The sequence below is a fragment of the Xenia sp. Carnegie-2017 genome, unplaced genomic scaffold (assembly GCF_021976095.1).
Source record: "Xenia sp. Carnegie-2017 unplaced genomic scaffold, XeniaSp_v1 HiC_scaffold_22, whole genome shotgun sequence".
Classification (NCBI taxonomy): domain Eukaryota; kingdom Metazoa; phylum Cnidaria; class Anthozoa; order Malacalcyonacea; family Xeniidae; genus Xenia; species Xenia sp. Carnegie-2017.
Genome location: NW_025813485.1, coordinates 15,576,680 through 15,590,432, shown reverse-complemented (window position 1 = coordinate 15,590,432; position 13,753 = coordinate 15,576,680). Strand labels below are relative to the sequence as shown.

The window sequence follows — 13,753 nt, the reverse complement described above, 5'->3', positions numbered from 1 at the left end:
TCAATAGCATGCACAAGTTCATAGATGAAATGAACACATAGATGTAATCCAACAAATTTAAGCTAGCAGATTTTAAACTTTGACCCATTTTCTTGTTCAGAATTATAATTTTTATACATGATATCAGATTGCATTCACTTTTAATTATATTCAGAAGTATTTAGAAATCACAGTTCGTTTATTTTTTTATATGAATCCTGGATCCAAGAACACTGAACACAGAGGAGAGTGTCAAAGAATAGATGTGTATGGAAGACCGTATCTGTAATCAAACATAATTTTACACGGTGACCTTTAATAGGAAATCCCTTCATATCAGAATGCATGTCATATGATTTTAATTATCTGATCATGTGCATACAATCTAAGAGGGTTTTAGTTTTATAGTAAGCGTTAAAACTTTGTTTTTCTCTTTTTCTTTAAAAGCGAGTCCCGAAGTGCAATCTAATGAGATAAGAAAAATAAAATAAGTTGCAAAAAACGAGAGATTACAAGAATAGCAACAGATCACAAGGATAGTAAGAGATGACAAGGACAGTAAGAGATTATAAGGATAGTAAGAGATTATAAGGATAGTAAGAGATCACAAGGATAGTAAGAGATCACAAGGATAGTAAGAGATGACAAAATTAGTAGATTAAAGGAAATTAGAGGTAAAGGTGCAAGTTCAAATTTCGTCCAAGACTCATGTTTTTCATGTGCACATAATATCAGTGTCAGGATTCACATTATGAAGAGACGAGAAGAAAGCAGGAGATTATAGGGGTAGCAAAAGATGACAAGGATAGCAGGAGATTAATAGGGGTAGCAAGAGATGACACGGATAGCAGGAGATTACAGGGGTAACAAGAGATGACAAGGATAGCAGGAATTAATAGGGGTAGCAAGAGATGACACGGATAGCAGGAGATTAAGGTGTAGCAAGAGACGACAAGGATAGCAGGAGATTACAGGGGTAGCAAGAGATGACACGGATAGCAGGAGATTACAGGGGTAACAAGAGATGACAAGGATAGCAGGAGTTACAGGGGTAGCAAGAGATGACACGTATAGCAGGAGATTACAGGGGTAGCAAGAGATGACAAGGATAGCAAGAAAATTTTCTACATACCTGTTTTTCACGGAAAGATTTTTTCGTTTTTCCTTTAACCTTATGTTTTACCATCATGAATGTTTTGTTTTTCTTTTTCTCCTGTTGCAGAACGACGAAATGAAAATTCAAAAATCAACAGGTTGTTAAATAATTATGGTATACACACATAAAATAAGAATGTTAGTTTAATGGTCTATAATGTACCGTATTGTACTTTACGTTATGCTTTTTTACCTTATTTGTTGTACTTGTGTATTCATTGCAACGATTCTTTTGAAAAGATCTTTTAACACCATCGCGACCGGCCTCAATAAACAAAATATTTATAAACCTGAAAACGTAAGGCTGTAACAATGCCTAAAACCAAACTACGTATGGCACATAAAATTTTGGAGTTTCTATTCAAACGACGTCAATTCGTGATGATAAACAACATTAGAGAGTGAGAAAAATCATGTAGTGCTTATAAGGACTTCTTGTACGAAAAATGAAAAGTTAGCCCATCAAATTTTAGCATTTTCGACTACAAATATTATACTATTGTAATGATGATAAAAATACCTTGACTGAAGCAACTCTTTCATCCTTATCACTGCGTTTTTTCTTACTAATAATCTGTTCTATATCTTCAACATGCAATAATTCTTTCCTAAAATACAAATTATCTCAAGTGAAGATAATTTACACAAAAACGTTAATATAGTTTCAAAAAACGATCCTTAGAATCCAAGCAGTCACCTTTCTGTGGTTTCTTCGATATTTTCATGTTTTCGCTTTTTATGAGGGTTAACTTCCTGTATGATTTTCTGAACTTCCATTTTTTTGAAATCATCATTTGTAAAAATCTAAATTACAATTTTCCATTGAAAAAAATTATACAGAACATGAAGAGAGAAGGAAATAAAATTTGATTGTTGGTTGATGAAGTTAGCTTTAATTATTCAATAATAATTTGGTTTGTCACGATAGGTGTTGCCATCAAAAACATCATTTAAGTGCGTTTAACCATTCAATCTTTGAAATGACGACTGTTGTTAAAATCAATACATTAAATAAGAATTTGAATGAAGAGAACCATTACTCCTCTTTTCATAATATTTCATGCGACTTAAATAATTACATGACTTGCCATGTGTTGGATGTGATAACTTAAATATAATATTTATGAAAATCACCTTTGATTGGCTAATTCTGGCCGCTTTTGACTCCTTTTCTTCGTTATCTATCTAAATCAACGAAGGTCTTGTGGGTGAGTAACCAATTTGATGATGTACATGTTATGTGCTAAAAAGTTCGTTAAAAAAATAAAAAACAATAACAAATATAAACCAGACCGTATTTTCCCCGCATTCTTCTTGAACAATGTTGTCATCACATTTATTTTGAAAGATGTCACTGCATTCATCTTCACTTGACTCAACATCATCTACCAAGCATTGAAAATAACAATTTAAAGTCTTTTGAGCCTCACATATTTAACAAAAGAAAAGTAGATGATAATTGAATAATTTCACTTGAAATGAGCATAATTTGTACTCTTGAAAATGGTCTTGTAAATAACCATTCTAGATTTGCTTAGAAACTTATCACATGAATGAATTACAAACGACTTTACAAACTAATTCTCCGTTAACCTTTATCCAATTCTCCAGTCCTTCCCGTTTACAGTCATTCAAGGATCCATTTCCCAGTTTACAATTATCTAAGGACCCTCCCCTCCAGTTTACAATTATCCAAATATCCCCCCCCCCCCGTTTGAAAAAGCAAAACAAATCAGCAGTTATATTTACATTCATTTATTTGTTCATTTTCGTCCAGAAGCTAAAAATATAAAATTGTTTATTTTCGTTAACAGAAAAATGAAATGTTTGTACACTATTGACAATAAATGACGTTTAACATTTTAACCCTGACTTTGATGTACTAACACTAAACGGTTTTAAACTTAGTTGCAATAAATCATCTTGAACAGAGTAACATAAACCATTTTGAAATTGGCCAATTAGAGAAATGTTCAACTGTTTAAATGCTAAAGTAAATGGTTTGAACTCGGGATTATCACTACATGCGATTTACATTGAGAATGTAGATCGTCCAGGTTAGTAGAGTCTTGAGAAGGACTGTTGGTGTTGAAGTTGACTGACGTTTCGACAACCTTAGCGGTAGTCATCTTCATGCTTTTTTGGGTTTTTTTTTGCGTCTGAAGATGACTACCGCTAAGGTTGTCGAAACGCCAGTCAGTATAAATGACAACAGTTCTTTTCAGAACGCTACTAACCTGGACGATGAACATCCACAAACATGTTTAAATGCTACTGGAATGGTAGTGTGGTGTAAACATGTGTAGCATTCTGACCTACCATTCTATATTGTTGCTATATATGGTATTGTGGTGTAAACATGTGTAGCATTCTGACCTACCATTCTATATTATTGCTATATATGGTAGTGTGGTGTAAACATGTGTAGCATTCTGACCTACCATTCTATATTATTGCTATATATGGTAGTGTGGTTAGCTGGTGTAATATACTGAATAACATTTCAACATATTATCGCTCCAGTTTCACTGGCCTCTAGAGAGGTCTATAACTTATAAGACCAGAAAAACCTCACCAATAAAAATAAGATTGTTCTAAACTATATACTTACTTCAGCTCCGGGTACATAATTTTTTGACGACATTTCTCCGTATTCGTTAGGACGAACATTTCTCTCTTGAACAGTCATCTTACCCTTCGAAACATTTAATTAAACAAGAATTATAAATGACAGGGAATTGTATCTACATGAACGAAACATAAAACTTACCCTGTCTTTCTCATGAAGGAGACTGGGATTGAGGAGGCGGAATTGTTGTATAAGCGATCTTGATGCATTAAAAACACCTGATAATTGCAATGAAAGGTCGTAAATACATTATTGAAGAAAGTGTGGCGACTACAATCGATAAAAGAATACAATAATAAATAGAAGAAAACTGTAAGTTACAGAAATCAGTCAAATGCAATATTCATTTGATTTCGAGTAAAAGTGAAAAAACATCGTTGCATCTGACACATCAATTTTAATAAACGCATGAACGATAAGTTGCTTACTTTTGTTTTTTGATTTCTTGTACGCAGCCAGATCTCGTAGTAGTTGTTCAGTCATTACTAGTGGACAGCGGATGCACACCTCCTTCACAGCATTAATACTAAATAATCAAATGTTTTCATTTTTAATCCCAACATTTCTTGTTGAATCCACGTCATCCAGGCAAAAGCTGCAGCCTCTCAGTAAGAATATAAAATAACTTTCAACAGCTTGCTGCATACGACTTTATGATACATCAAGATGATATTTTTTTTAAAATAAATATCTGTAGCAACGACACAAAATTTTGATGGGATAAATATATTGCCTTGGTACCTAAATAGAATTTCGATTCATCGTGAAAGCTTCAACATCAAACATAAAATATTGAAACGTTTTGAAGATGAAAATATTTCAACGATGAATTCATTCTTAAATCCAGACATTGTAAATGTTACAAAAAATTATTCACTTTTACCCAACAGCAATTACTTCATTTGAATTTCTTTCTGTAACAAAATTATTGACAATCGCTTTCAAGCCAGGCTCAACAATCTAAAAATGAGAAAAAGAATAAAACAAAATTTAAACTAATATTACAAAATTTATGACAAAAACAAACAATGTATAAAATATATACATAGTGGCAACATAACACATAAATAAGAAAGCATTTCAAACTGAAACATTGAAGATAAATTCCAGTTTAAGCAACTGTGATAAACTTGCATTTTCTCTTATGATGATAGTTTAAGATTCTTTAAATATACAGATAAAGCTTACCTCAGATGGTACTAATTCATGGCAAGCCTGAGCATAAAATGTCAACATACTGGTTACTTCTGCAAAATAAAATTTTTTAAAGAAATCTTTATTAAAAAAGCAGACATTAAAATAAAAAATGTCCTTTTCACAAATACTGACCAACCTTTCTGATGAGGCTGCAAATATTTTTGAAGAAACGGATAAAAACTAAACAAAAACAGCTACAAAAGAATACATGAATGAAAATTCCAATAGAGAAACAGGATTGTTACTGTATGATGGTGATGTATGACTAACCACGTGATAATGACGTATGACAAACCTGGTGATGGTGATGTATGACTAACCACGTGATAATGACGTATGACAAACTTGGTGATGGTGATGTATGACTAACCACGTGATAGTGACGTATGACAAACTTAGTGATGGTGATGTATGACTAACCACGTGATAATGACGTATGACAAACTTAGTGATGGTGATGTATGACTAACCACGTGATAGTGACGTATGACAAACTTAGTGATGGTGATGTATGACTAACCACGTGATAGTGACGTATGACAAACTTAGTGATGGTGATGTATGACTAACCACGTGATAATGACGTATGACAAACCTGGTGATGGTGATGTATGACTAACCACGTGATAGTGACGTATGACAAACTTAGTGACGGTGATGTATGACTAACCACGTGATAATGACGTATGACAAACTTAGTGACGGTGATTAATGACTAACCACGTGATAGTGACGTATGACAAACTTAGTGACGGTGATTAATGACTAACCACGTGATAGTGACGTACGACAAACCTGGTGATGGTGATGTATGACTAACCACGTGATAGGGACGTATGACAAACCTGGTGATGGTGATGTATGACTAACCACGTGATAATGACGTATGACAAACTTGGTGATGGTGATGTATGACTAACCACGTGATAATGACGTATGACAAACCTGGTGATGGTGATGTATGACTAACCACGTGATTATGACGTATGACAAACTTGGTGATGGTGATGTATGACTAACCACGTGATGACGTATGACAAACTTGGTGATGGTGATGTATGACTAACCACGTGATAATGACGTATGACAAACCTGGTGATGGTGATGTATAACTAACCACGTGATAATGACGTATGACAAACTTGGTGATGGTGATGTATGACTAACCACATGATAATGACGTATGACAAACTTGGTGATGGTGATGTATGACTAACCACGTGATAATGACGTATGACAAACTTGGTGATGGTGATGTATGACTAACCACATGATAATGACGTATGACAAACTTGGTGATGGTGATGTATGACTAACCACGTGATAAAGACGTATGACAAACTTGGTGATGGTGATGTATAACTAACCACGTGATTATGACGTATGACAAACTTGGTGATGGTGATGTATGACTAACCACGTGATAGTGACGTATGACAAACCTGGTGATGGTGATGTATGACTAACCACGTGATAATGACGTATGACAAACTTGGTGATGGTGATGTATGACTAACCACGTGATGACGTATGACAAACTTGGTGATGGTGATGTATGACTAACCACGTGATAATGACGTATGACAAACTTGGTGATGGTGATGTATGACTAACCACGTGATAGTGACGTATGACAAACCTGGGGATGGTGATGTATGACTAACCACGTGATAATGACGTATGACAAACTTGGTGATGGTGATGTATGACTAACCACGTGATGACGTATGACAAACTTGGTGATGGTGATGTATGACTAACCACGTGATAATGACGTATGACAAACCTGGTGATGGTGATGTATAACTAACCACGTGATAATGACGTATGACAAACTTGGTGATGGTGATGTATGACTAACCACGTGATAATGACGTATGACAAACTTGGTGATGGTGATGTATGACTAACCACGTGATAATGACGTATGACAAACTTGATGATGGTGATGTATGACTAACCACGTGATAATGACGTATGACAAACCTGGTGAACACCGATCAAACAAGCCAAAACATTCATCATCAAAACACGAACTTCAAATCTTTCAGTGGAATTTCCCAGTTTTTTGAAGAGTCTTTCACAAAACCCTGGCACATAACCAACAAATTAAAAAACAATATTTTTCGCAACTGTATTCATTTTAATTCACCTTGTGGATCGTTAATAAGATACAATGCAGAAAATGTTGTGCATTTTGAATGCTTCTTTTTTTGTTTCTACAGTAAAAAAATATCGCTATAACAGAACATCCACAATGACAATAACTGGTAGATAAAGAGTGAATGTTTCAGTGTTTTTTTGTCATTTAAACATTGAGAGATTTTAATTATATGATAAGTTATTTTACTTAACAGAATAATAATGTAATTTTTTAAATACAAAAATCCTAGGTGGTATTTAATATCTCTTACAATATTTTCAAGAAAAAAACTTCAATAAAATTGATGTTAACCTCTTACATTCATATTTTTCAAGGCGATTTTCAACTTAGCTTCACTTTTTCTTGTTTTCTTGCGGACTCGATTGGCCAGTAAGAGTTGCTTTTCTGTTGGCTTGTCATCCTGCAGCATAAGAGAAAATGGGATGCACCTTGATATTAACATGATTTGTGAACCATGACACAAATACCGATAATTTGAACAGAAAATATGAAAGAACCGAAACTTACCTCACTTTCACTTTCCGAGTCATCATTCTGATTTTTTTCAAGTAGAAACTTTAAAGCCGTGACTGAAATCTAAGTTAATATGAAAGAAATGCCAACAGAAAGATAAATGATAAATAAAGTGAAAATATCATAAATGTTAAAAATAATCTTATATACACCATATGTAATCATTGATAAAGATCTAAAGATACATAAGGATTATCTCATTTCACATTTCAAAAAATCTTAACTTTGACACTTTATCAATTACAATTTAATAAATAGATAAACAAGTCTGTTGTATACACTAATGTAGAAAGTTGTTTATGGTTTGTAACTCAGTATGTACCTTGGTAATATGTGAAAAACAGGCTGTTGAAATGACATTGACTGTCTTTACGTCTCTCCAGATGTTTTTTTGGTACAATTCAATCATAACATCAAGTGACTTTTTCGCTGCTAGAGCATGACTGTCATTCAAAATTGTATACATGAAATTTTGAAGAGTCTAAAACATTAAATAACATACATAGATAGTTCTTTGCATTTACATAAAACCAATTTAAATCTTGTGTTTAAAACTTGTGTCATTATAAACTCCACTCCAAGAAGTCATCTGTCAATATTACTTTAGTTACAGTTCTTCCATATAATATGGATATCATGAATGAACTAGATATTTAATGTCAAGTCCTTATAATTCCAATTCAATAAATGTAATGATTTACTCACACTATTTACTTTGTTGTTCTTGTGCTTTGCATTTATGTTTCGAATATCTTTGACAATGTGAGTATACAGAGTCTAATAAATACAAACACAATAATTTCACAAACTATGCAAAAAGCATTGATCAAAATATAAAATAAAACATCATCTAAAAAAGGCATCTTGTAAAATCAAATTTGAGTTACACCATCACAATTTTAACTGTAATGTTTTGGTTAAATATGGGCTTATAAGATGTTTTATTAATGGATTGTTTTATTTTACATTTCATCAAATTGTTGTCTGATCAAGGAGCATAGACGGAACATTTTCTGATAATAAAACAGCAATCAATACCTTTCTGAGAAGTTTGTCATTGCAACGAAATAACAGAAAGAAGAGTTCTAACAAACTAAAAATGTAGTCATTGATAATTGGCTTGATAATTAGAAGCAATAGTAGTCTATGATTGTGCTACAGAATATTCAAGTTAAAAATTCGTGTAACCTTGTTGGTGAGAGTAATCCTTTGTTACGAAGTAAGATCAAACTCCTACACAATGTCTAAAACATAAATCATACATGAAAAATTTCAAAAGGATATGACAATAAATCAGTTCTTGAAATTATCAATATCGACTCACCATCCGTACATCTGGATTCATAACCATGTAATGACTTGTTAAAATATCAATTATTTCTTGTGGAAATTTTTCAAGTTCATTTGTATAACAATGTGAAACCTTGTGAAATGTTTCATAAATAATAATATCAAAATATATTTCACTACTTCATGCTACATGATCTATTGCATACTTGACTCAAAAACATAGCAAGATCTTCAAAAACTTGGTTGGAAAGCAATGGATTTATCTTGAAGATTGCGAGGTTTGATTGATAATGGCGATATTGTTGTAGAAACTATAAAAGAATTTTATATAATAATTGCATTATTCTACGATTGACAAACGTTTTCAAACTAAAATCCTCATCAAGCCTTTTTACAAGATGAATGTTCAATAATGTTCAAACAGCTTGGTAAATTGAGTTATGCGAAATTGACTATAAATGTCGAGAGTGTTTTGAAGCGACAATAACAATGTAAATAATAAATACTATCTATATAAATTATGATACTGATCAGACGAAAGCAGTTCATGTTTGTTGAAAATTCAACATTATTTTTTAACGAATTAAGCAAGTAGAAAAAGTTGATGAATTTTTATCTACCTCATCTTTGTAAGATAAAGGATCTCGTTTGATAACATTTTGAAGTTGGGGTAAGTTATTTGGCAGTTGGTTGCTTTTACGACGAGACATTTCCACGTGAAAACTGATAAACTGTAAAATCTCTTCTTTACAAGAGAGATAACCACGTGACTGCTACCACCACTTTCAATCTCACTACATCTCTGTTACAAATTTTACATAAAGTATCACATCTGCATGATCTCATCGATATAATCGATATGATCAAAGTCGATTAATGCGATCATGCAAGGCACAAAACTTTAGACCTTCTTGAAATGGTCTCAGCGGAAGTTTCCTTTTCTCACAATAATTTGTTATGTCCAAATGATCAAAGTATTCGTGTATAAAAAAGAGTTTAATGAAAGTCAACATGTCCTTAGTTCTTTTACCGACGAATGACTATGAACAACGTTACAAACATATGAAAACATCTTGTTTCGTAGAGCAAAAAACGAAATTTTTTTACACCAGTGGTATAACGTATATTTTAGGTTTGAAAAGTGGAATAAATAACAAAAATTCTAATAAAACCATGGGTAATTAGAAATCATAAGAGAATGACAGTCGACAGCCTTTATTTCACATATCTACCTAGGACTTCAGGTGAATACTGCTTTGAAAAGTTTTGTTGAGCATGAAATTAAATGTTTTAAAAGAAACCAAGCTAACGAACAAAGACTGCAAAGTTTAAAATAAATGGGATAATGTATGAAACGAAACATGCTGCTTTGTTGCATCTTGCATGTAATTTGAATAATTTAAGCATCATGAAAGCAAACTGGGTGAATATCATCACTAATTTGAGTTTATTTCTGACAGTTTAATGAGGGTCACTTGAGAAGCTTAATTGACCATACTGTACTTGAAGTACTTTTATGATCACTCAACAAAGCGACGGAGAAGTTTTAAAGATCGCAAATGCGAGGATACAATGTGTACAACACGTACAGAAGCTTGCAAAGTAAGGGCAGGTGATTTCAGATATAACTATTTAAAAGCAAAATCAGCAACTAATCAACAAAATTAATTCACGACAGTTGAAATTGTTCATATTTTTTCTGTTGACAGAAACATGCATCGTTTGTTTCAAATGTCATCCATGTTGCAGCAAAGTTGGATTTTGTCGATTTTGTGGCACTTCAACATCTCCATTTACACTCATCCCTAAAGAATATTGCTCATGCAGTAAGTCCGGGAGTTCTCAAATGGAAAATAAGAGTTTCCTTATTTATCAAGGAGAAAATTAAATTTTTCATAAGCTATTACAAGCGTTATTTCCAGCGATGAATCGTTCATTATACGTGTTAAAAATTATAACAATATAAACCTAAACGTATCAATTGTAGAATCGAACTTCTTTACCTTATATGAAACATTGTGAATGGAAATGTTTAGTTTGTAGCTGTTTATTGTACACGGCACATCACTTTACCAAGTAAATGTGTTTAATTACTGTTTAACGAATAATTTATTTTGTTTGGTTTTTATCTTCAGAATGATAACATAAAAACCATCCGTAAATATGTAGCATTCTTCAGCACAGAATATTTCCACTAAAGAGACAAAGTAAATTACCTGGACATTGCTGTTAGATTGTCTTTGTGATCAAAAAATGTTCAATAACAACTTTATTTTCTTGCAAAATCATCTGATGAATTTTAGAAAGTGAGTTTGTCACTGATAGTGGTAATTATTTTAATAAGGTGTTACAGGTTATGACAGATGGGTGAAAATGAACTCATCAAGAGATGATAATTTTAAGAGGTTCAAGAAAAAACTCGTTTTTTTCAGCTTTTCAATTTGCATGTCTTCAACTTTGTCCTTTTGTCAAAAAGTTGTGTTTTTCCTCACTTTTAATTTTCTTATATGCTTTTGAAAAAAAAACTAATCCTTTTTTAGATGATTTTTTACCCATCACGAGAAATAAGTTTACATAAGGAGCTAGCCATATAGCTACTCGTTATCGTCTCCAAAAAAAATATTTTACAACACAAGTTCCTCACATCTATTAAACAAAAACAATGCTACATAAATGAAAACAATTCACATTAACTGTTAGTCAGGTTTTGAGCAAAACTTTTTACACACATCCTATTAACGTGACGCTTGTAAAACGGACGAAATTTCTATTTAATAATCAGAAACCGGTTAGTTCACATAATGTAAACTGTTAAACTTTTACTTTTAGTCAGACGATTTTATGCTTAAGTAGTAGAAAACCACAGAGATTTTTGTGGTTTTCAACGCCTGCAATTGTGATCCTTATAGAGATGTCTCTTGTGCCGAGAATGGAAATTATATTTTATTGATGTTTTTGTGCAGAAGTTGATTGCTGACGACTATGGAAGTTTAACAGCGTGCTAATTTTAGTATATGACATTACGTATGACAATAACATTTATATGACTATAAACATCATTGGCCGTGGGCTTAAATGGCTTACATGACAATAACATTTAAAACAACGTCATCGACTGGAACAATGACGTTCTAATAAAGGACAGATGGTTAAACATATACATCATTAACAAAGAAAAATTATCGCCACATTGGTAAAGTTGTGGAAAAAAAATTTCAACGATATTTCATTATTTGTTCGATGTTATTTTTCAAAGTAGCTATAAAGTTTAAATAACTGTCGAGTTTTAATCCTTCCTATCACGATAAAATAGAAATTTAAAAGCTGTAAAATAGTATGTAGCTATTGCCAAAAAAATGTTAAAAATTTGGCGTGCAAAACCACTTGTAGCTAAAGACTGTCGATATTCAATCGTTCAACACACAAGAAAATTAAAATTTCAAAATTGCTTATCTCAATACAACTATCAATGTCGCTTTATCTCATTGACATAATTTTTATACAGGCAAAATCGTTAAATATTGAAAAGAAATACACACTGTAAATAATTACGGCTATGCCGTAAGTGTAAAGTTTTTAAAACGACTCTGCATGATACAGAAAATTAAAAAAATTCAAAACTGTCTATGTCAGATAATAATGAATGTCGCTTTCATCCCATTGAGGAAATTTTTTACCGATAATATCGTTAAATATTGAAAAGGAAATACACATTGCAAATGATTAAGCCACCTGAAAGCGTTCAGTTTTCTCAAAAAAGACAAACTCAATATGGAAGCATAAAATACAGTTATAATAGAACTTATTAAAACAATAAGAGTATTATCACATCAAATCATTGAAATTTTAGCGATAAAGATGATAAAAGGTAAAAGAACAAAAAGATAAAACATTGAAATATTTATAAGGATTTTACACACATCTGGACAGGACAGTAATTATTCTTGTTATATAAATGACGTGAGTGTAAGTCATTAATTGTCCGTTGGAAGGTAGAACATTCAATCACAAGAAAAGGCGCACGTTTTAATTATATAGAAAAGATGTAAGTATATATCAGTTATGTAAGCACTCACTATACACAGTATCACAAATTTATAAAAGAAATATTGAATGCTATGTATGAATATGTCCAGTATCTTAAAAACTCAACTAAATACTAAAAGCTCAAGTCAATATATTCATGTACACATCAACATGTCTCGTCCTTCATGTGTTGATTTATAAATATTTGTTATGATGAATACAGAGTTCATTTATCATCTTTGATGCATGAGGGAAAATGTTTGAAATGATTTCAACCACGCGTAATTTAGAATTTTTGGGTAAATTTTTAGAATCAATTAGGAAGAATGCTCGTCAAAAACATGCAAGTCTGTTTTATAACAGTTGTACTGTTAACGATGGGAGCTGGCGTTGCAGCCGGCACCTGCAAATGTGTAGCAATGTGGCACAATTGTTTCTTGTCATGTGGCGACGCAAGTCAAAGGATCGTTTGCTCTGATTGTTTTTATGGTAGAAGTTTATGCTTCGACAAGTGCTTTAGAAGACAACAAAACTCCATGAGTTCATTTGATGACGGTAATGAAGACAATTTAGTCCATGTAAAATAAACTCATATCTGACATGTAATTAATGATAATCAAACTACGATGATAACTTAAGAAATAGAACTATATGATGATAATAAATAATGTTTGAAAATTGTAAAACTGACGTTTAGAAATAAAGGCGACCAAATCGATTGTGTAAAAGCAACAATATTAGTGGTTGTTTTTAATGAGATTTCGTGATTAGTAGCAGAAAACGAAAGAAAACAAATAACA

General features: G+C 32.3%; 1 protein-coding gene and 2 long non-coding RNA genes across 6 annotated transcripts; 2 read left to right on the top strand and 1 right to left on the bottom strand.

Annotated features, from left to right (window-relative positions):
- Positions 1–70: 70 nt before the first annotated feature.
- LOC124445402 (protein SDA1 homolog) lies at positions 71–11,263 on the bottom strand. Of its 3 annotated transcripts, none has more exons than XM_046996127.1 (26): positions 11,144–11,259; positions 9,548–9,729; positions 9,134–9,238; positions 8,962–9,060; positions 8,826–8,881; positions 8,676–8,730; positions 8,343–8,414; positions 7,960–8,118; positions 7,632–7,700; positions 7,423–7,524; positions 7,113–7,179; positions 6,947–7,050; positions 5,097–5,154; positions 4,952–5,010; positions 4,647–4,723; positions 4,192–4,289; positions 3,905–3,981; positions 3,746–3,829; positions 2,884–2,914; positions 2,428–2,519; positions 2,269–2,319; positions 1,832–1,938; positions 1,655–1,742; positions 1,328–1,399; positions 1,112–1,192; positions 71–444 (listed from the first exon to the last, which is right to left on the bottom strand). In XM_046996127.1, the coding sequence occupies exons 2-26, from the start codon at positions 9,635–9,637 to the stop codon at positions 394–396; spliced, it is 2,004 nt and encodes a 667-aa protein (XP_046852083.1). In that variant the 5' UTR covers positions 9,638–9,729; positions 11,144–11,259; the 3' UTR covers positions 71–393. The 3 variants fall into 3 exon arrangements, 2 of the variants coding, with proteins under 2 accessions (XP_046852083.1, XP_046852084.1); XM_046996128.1 differs by having other exon boundaries at positions 5,097–5,109; XR_006948138.1 differs by having other exon boundaries at positions 248–444; positions 2,269–2,315; positions 11,144–11,263.
- On the top strand, positions 10,094–11,035 carry LOC124445406. Of its 2 annotated transcripts, XR_006948140.1 has the most exons (3): positions 10,094–10,171; positions 10,388–10,529; positions 10,637–11,035. It is a non-coding gene; the product is annotated as an uncharacterized LOC124445406 (long non-coding RNA). The 2 variants fall into 2 exon arrangements; XR_006948139.1 differs by lacking the exon at positions 10,094–10,171 and having other exon boundaries at positions 10,355–10,529.
- A 1,577-nt stretch (positions 11,264–12,840) lies between the features above and the next one.
- LOC124446104 lies at positions 12,841–13,685 on the top strand. The gene is made up of 2 exons (XR_006948344.1): positions 12,841–12,972; positions 13,265–13,685. It is a non-coding gene; the product is annotated as an uncharacterized LOC124446104 (long non-coding RNA).
- The last annotated feature ends 68 nt before the right edge of the window (positions 13,686–13,753 follow it).

What these genes read in the sequence shown, in the direction of transcription:
- LOC124445402 (XM_046996127.1), bottom strand. Translation starts at nt 9,637, where the DNA reads ATGTCTCGTCGTAAAAGCAACCAACTGCCAAATAACTTACCCCAACTT. An exon ending in TTGCTATGTTTTTGAGTCAA is followed by an intron (nt 9,061 to 9,133) that starts GTATGCAATAGA and finishes ACATTTCACAAG; the next exon opens with GTTTCACATTGTTATACAAA. An exon ending in GTTTGATCGGTGTTCACCAG is followed by an intron (nt 5,155 to 6,946) that starts GTTTGTCATACG and finishes ATTCTTTTGTAG; the next exon opens with CTGTTTTTGTTTAGTTTTTA.